The sequence below is a fragment of the Hibiscus syriacus genome, unplaced genomic scaffold, assembly GCF_006381635.1.
Source record: "Hibiscus syriacus cultivar Baekdansim isolate YM2019G1 unplaced genomic scaffold, ASM638163v2 tig00116994_pilon, whole genome shotgun sequence".
NCBI lineage: Eukaryota > Viridiplantae > Streptophyta > Magnoliopsida > Malvales > Malvaceae > Hibiscus > Hibiscus syriacus.
Window position 1 is genome coordinate 363,225 of NW_024063510.1, and position 4,975 is coordinate 368,199.

At 34.9% G+C, this 4,975-nt stretch overlaps 1 protein-coding gene across 1 annotated transcript; it reads right to left on the minus strand.

Moving 5' to 3' along the window:
- Positions 1-1,579: 1,579 nt before the first annotated feature.
- Positions 1,580-4,383, minus strand: LOC120193259 (beta-fructofuranosidase, insoluble isoenzyme CWINV1-like). The gene is made up of 7 exons (XM_039195800.1): positions 4,314-4,383; positions 4,171-4,179; positions 3,216-4,078; positions 2,977-3,135; positions 2,588-2,826; positions 2,421-2,511; positions 1,580-1,772 (listed from the first exon to the last, which is right to left on the minus strand). Exons 3-7 carry the CDS (start codon positions 4,071-4,073, stop codon positions 1,593-1,595), a joined length of 1,527 nt encoding a protein of 508 aa, XP_039051731.1. The 5' UTR covers positions 4,074-4,078; positions 4,171-4,179; positions 4,314-4,383; the 3' UTR covers positions 1,580-1,592.
- Positions 4,384-4,975: the final 592 nt, after the last annotated feature.

The following is a 4,975-nucleotide window of genomic DNA, read 5'->3' on the forward strand; positions in this document are numbered from 1 at the left end:
TAATTTCAATTCTCAATCGTTTAGTATTTTGAATAACCAACATTTAGAGATGAAAAATCAATAATTTGACACAAATATGATCTAATAATGCATGCTAGAATTTGTTATTAAACTTTTATATTGATCTTATATGAAAAGTTTATAATGAGAACTATTTGATAAAGAAATAATTATTTTATTAATTTTTTTTATTTCTAATTATAAATTTAAATTTTTATTAAATTTTTAAAAATAATACATAATTTTTTTATTTGTTAAGTTTTAGTCATAATATAAGTAAACTTTATATTATTTTTATTATAAATATAATATTATTTCCTTTATTTTAGTTGTTTTTTATTATTATTTATTATAAATCTAATATTTTTATTACAAGTAAGATAAGTAAACTTTATTTATTATTGTATTCAATCTTACAATTAAATTATTTTATATTCCTCTTTTGTAATAACATAAGTAGAATTTCTATTATTTTTATTATAAATATAATATTTTTAATAAATTATCAAGTTTATTTAAATTAATTTATTATTCAGTTTGGATTAATTTATGTTTGGGTTACTTTTGGGTAGGGTTAAATTTTGATTGGGTTAATTTTAGTTTCAGTTCGAGTTACTTTTAGTTTCGCTAAATTTTGGGTTGGTACGGTTCGGATCGGGTATGGACCGGGTATCATATCAAATTTGATTATCATATTTAGGTTAATATCGGGTATTGGGTCCAGTAAATCAGTTTGAGTAATCGGGTTCGGGTCAAGTTTACTCTTAAAAAAGTTTACGACTTTTATTAGTGAAAGCCCAAATGCGGCCCAAAGGGCAAACTCCAACAGTTGTGACAATTTAAGTTAGGGTAAAGTATCTACACTTTCAAAATTTTTAAAATCATACCTAAAGTTTAGTTTTTATTTCATTTTAGTATTCCGTTCAAAATTTAATGTTAAATTTTGAAATAAATTGAAAGTTTGAGTACTAAAATAGATCAAAACTAATAGTTTAGGTACTAAACGCGTTAAGTTTTAAACGACGGGTACTAAAATGAAACAAAAACTAAACATTAGGTATGATTTTGAAAAAATTGAAAGTTTAGGTATTAAAATGAACTAAAATTGATAGTTTATAGTTTAGGTACTAAATGTGTAGTTTACCCTTTAAATTATCACACCTTCGCTAGAGTACGATATTTCAGAAAAATAATTAGACGAGTTGAGAAAGATGGAGGAATATTAATCTGTTTTCATTTATTATAAACTATTTTTTAATGTTTAAGAAGCTTTTGGATCGGTATTGGATATTGTTTAACCGTTGATAGTTAAAATATAAATAATAAATAATTAAAATTAAGAAAATTGATCATAAAAAAATGAAAATGCGACCACATTGGTAGAGATCTTTATATAAATAAAACTACATAAATGTATGTAGAAATTAACAATCTTCAGGTACAGAATGATTCATGAAGCACGTATAATGATAATAGAAATGATTTGAAAAATAAAACAATGGGTTTCCCTATGCCATTCTATTGCACTAATAAATGGATAAAAATGTGACTCTAATAATGTTCCTCCGTAGGTTTTTGATGAAGTAGTAAGTTCAATTGATTTTGGCCTTCTTCATGCTCCAAGCATTCAACTTTTCAATCTTGACGGCTTCGGTTCCATTGTTGAAAACGTACATGTGGGCAGCGTCGTTAATTGCCAGCGTTGGATAAACTCTAGCAGAGATGCAAGCTTTGCCACCTCCACCAAAGCTCTCCACTATCGAATGATCTATCTGTAAAATTCCAAAGATATTTGGTTATAAACGGTTTTTTTATTAGTCTGTGGTGATTATAAGATGATATCTATTCGAAAGACTCTCAATTATTTAACAATGAAAGCTCAAACACCCATGCATATGTCATGCTCTAACTCTAAACCTCTAAGAATAACAACCATCCATTTAGCCATTGAAGTCGCTTAGTTAATGCTAGTTAATGAACGACCAACGCTCCAAAATAGGATCCGTTTTACCCTAAAATAAAATATTAAGGGCTAAAATATTCAAGAAAAAAGGAACAAGGGTCAAAAAGTAATTATTCAATTAAATGTTAGATGTATTTTTAGTTTAAAAATAAAACATTGTGGGCTAAATGTTCTTAAAAAAGAAGAGAAGAGGAGTCAAAAATGATTATTTTAGCGAGTATTTTAACACTGCGTTTTCTAAATGCAGAAAGCGCTGGTATCCCCAATTTTCAACAATAGCGTCTTGAATTTTTCACTCGATGAGAGTGGGCCTTGTTTGTCGAGGAGTTCAGGTAATCGGATAAAGTACACAGTGTGTAGGAAAGCTGGATATAGATTTGAGTATTTGCCTTGTTTGTCGTCGAAACTCAGAAGAGTAAAACGATATTTAATGGTACAAATATCCAAAGAAACTCACCAAACTCCTCAATGACAAGCTCTGATGGAGAGGGTCCACATCCAGGAAAGCCCCGTATGTAGTCTTGTCGTTGTCTTGGTTTAGGGACGACCTACGGACAGAGAAAACAAGAGAGCTGAGCCTTTGTAATCATGGGAGGAAACCGAAAAGGTCTGAAAATTTGTTACCTGCTTTGGTCACTGCACATTAGCACCACATATTTGTTTTGACCTTTGAATATTCTGAAAAACACTGCAGTGTTCTCACCTAAGCCCTTTGATGCTAAGACCAGCAGCCCAAATGGACCCAGACCGCCTTTAACCGACGCACCCTGTTGGCTGCATAGGAGCTGGGGGTTGGTCCAGCTTGGGTTCAGCACTTCGGCTTTGTCAAAGCTAGGAATCTCAAATGACATGTCTACATCTGCCTGTGTAAGATGAATTCGAAGAGAGTTCATTACATATGAGACAAATCGTAAGCTATTGGAGTTCGATTGGATCAAAGTTTAATCTACACTCAAATCGAATGGACTCTTGGGTTTTTAACAGGCCTAGGCATGATGAAACAAGCAACTCACCTGTGAAGCAGTAACACCAGAAACTTCAACAACCGATCCTCTCTTGAGCAATTTGGCAGGCAAGCTTACGTGATTAGCACGTAGCTTCTCTATTTCCACAACCGGCCATTGTATCAGTTGTTTTCCAGATTTGTCCAGCCAAATTTGCCTAGGAATTGCCTGAAAAATCACCCCATAATCACATGCTGTTTAGCTGTCAAGAAACAAGCAACGAAAAACCAAAAAAAAAAAAAGCTTACGTGAACTCCGGCCCATCCTTTCTTGATATCATCAGCGACACTTGATGATTCATTCAGCCAACCACATAGTATTCTCCTGTTTTCGATACTGTCTAGGAATGTCTTGGAAGCATAATATTTTCCATAATCATATCTCAACCCCGAATCATTCTCGACCGATCCCTTGTCCGGTATATATATATCCCTCGAACTGTCATACGATCCGATCGTGTACAAATCGTGCTTCGTATCGTCCAAGCTGACCTTAAGAACATGCTTGACGGACGGAGCATTAACAGAGGTGTCGACGCCATTTCGGCCTCGGAGCGGAACAGGGAAAAAGTCAGGGCATTCCCACATCCCAGTGCCATCAGCTGAATGCAGAGGGGAAGGGGCTTGAACCCAATTCACAAAATCTTTGCTCTTGAAAAGGACAGCCATGCCCTGGCGATGGACCTTGCTTCCAATGAGTACCCTCCACTTCTTATCAGGGCCTAACCAAGCAGTTGTGGGATCTCTAAACGAGCTGGCATTGATCTTGTTCTGTGCAGTTGGTTGCATCAGAGGGTTCTTTGGTGACTTCACCCATTGTCGGAGGAACGGATCGGACAAATTCCGCGGCACGGCGAGATTCTGGACTTGGTTGTTTTTCGGGTCGATGCCGGTGTAAAGCATGACCGGTTTGCCACCGGGGAGGATGGTGGCAGAACCAGACCAGCAACCATTAATATCACCTGGTTGGGAAGGGAAGATAGCTGGTTCATGAGGGGTCCAATTCACAAGATCTTTTGATGTGGAATGAGCCCACACAATGTTGCCCCACACCGCACCTTTTGGATTGTATTGGTAAAAAAGATGATAAAGTCCCTTGTACACCATAACTCCTGAGAAAATCAGCAGTAAATTCAGTTCAGCCACTTTTGTCGTCTAAAATAAGCATCAAAACCCAGGGTTTTCTAATCCAAAAGGCACTAACCATGAGGATCTGTTCATCAAGCCATATCCATTTGCAGATTCAACAAAACATGGAACCAGAACAGAAATAGTTAGACATTCAACAAAACAGATGAACAAAAAAAAAAGATGGAATTAAGAGAGAGTTCGATAGGTGAAATATACCATTTATCCAGTTTTTTGGAGGTTGAAAATGATAGCTGGTTCTGTAAGTTTGATTTGCAGATTGAACTGTTTGTAGGTTCCTGTAAACACGATGGGATGCTTCAACTTCGACAACCCCATGGGCGGCCAAGAGAGCAAAGAACAAAAACAGCCCAGAAATACAAGACTTTGCCATGTTTTGCAGAAATGGAGATCAGATGAGAACCGCAGGCTTATACTACCAAGGTGTATTTATAGAAAGAGGATTCATAATTTGGCTGCATGTGGATCATGAACTCAAATTTAAAATAAAAAAAGAAAAGAAAATCAAAAGGAAAAGGAAAGAAAATTCAAAGGTTGGGTGTTAGTCTATACTTTTGTGGAAATCTGTTTTCTTTTAATTTTCTCATTCTTTATCACTCACAGTTTCATCTGTTGACTTTTATGAGTTCAATTTTCAAAGTTTTGAGTAAAAGAATGAATGCAGCCCTGTTTTGATTATTCAAACACATTAACAAATTGGCTAACACTTAATTTAGTCTTAAAAAATCAGTTTAATTTTGAGTCATATTCAACTGAGAAAAGGATCCCGAGACAAAATATTCCAATGTTTGGTTCTTACAATTTCAGACTTAAAATACTTGAAGTCTGTAGATGCTCGATTTGTCCGGGGTGTCATTTAG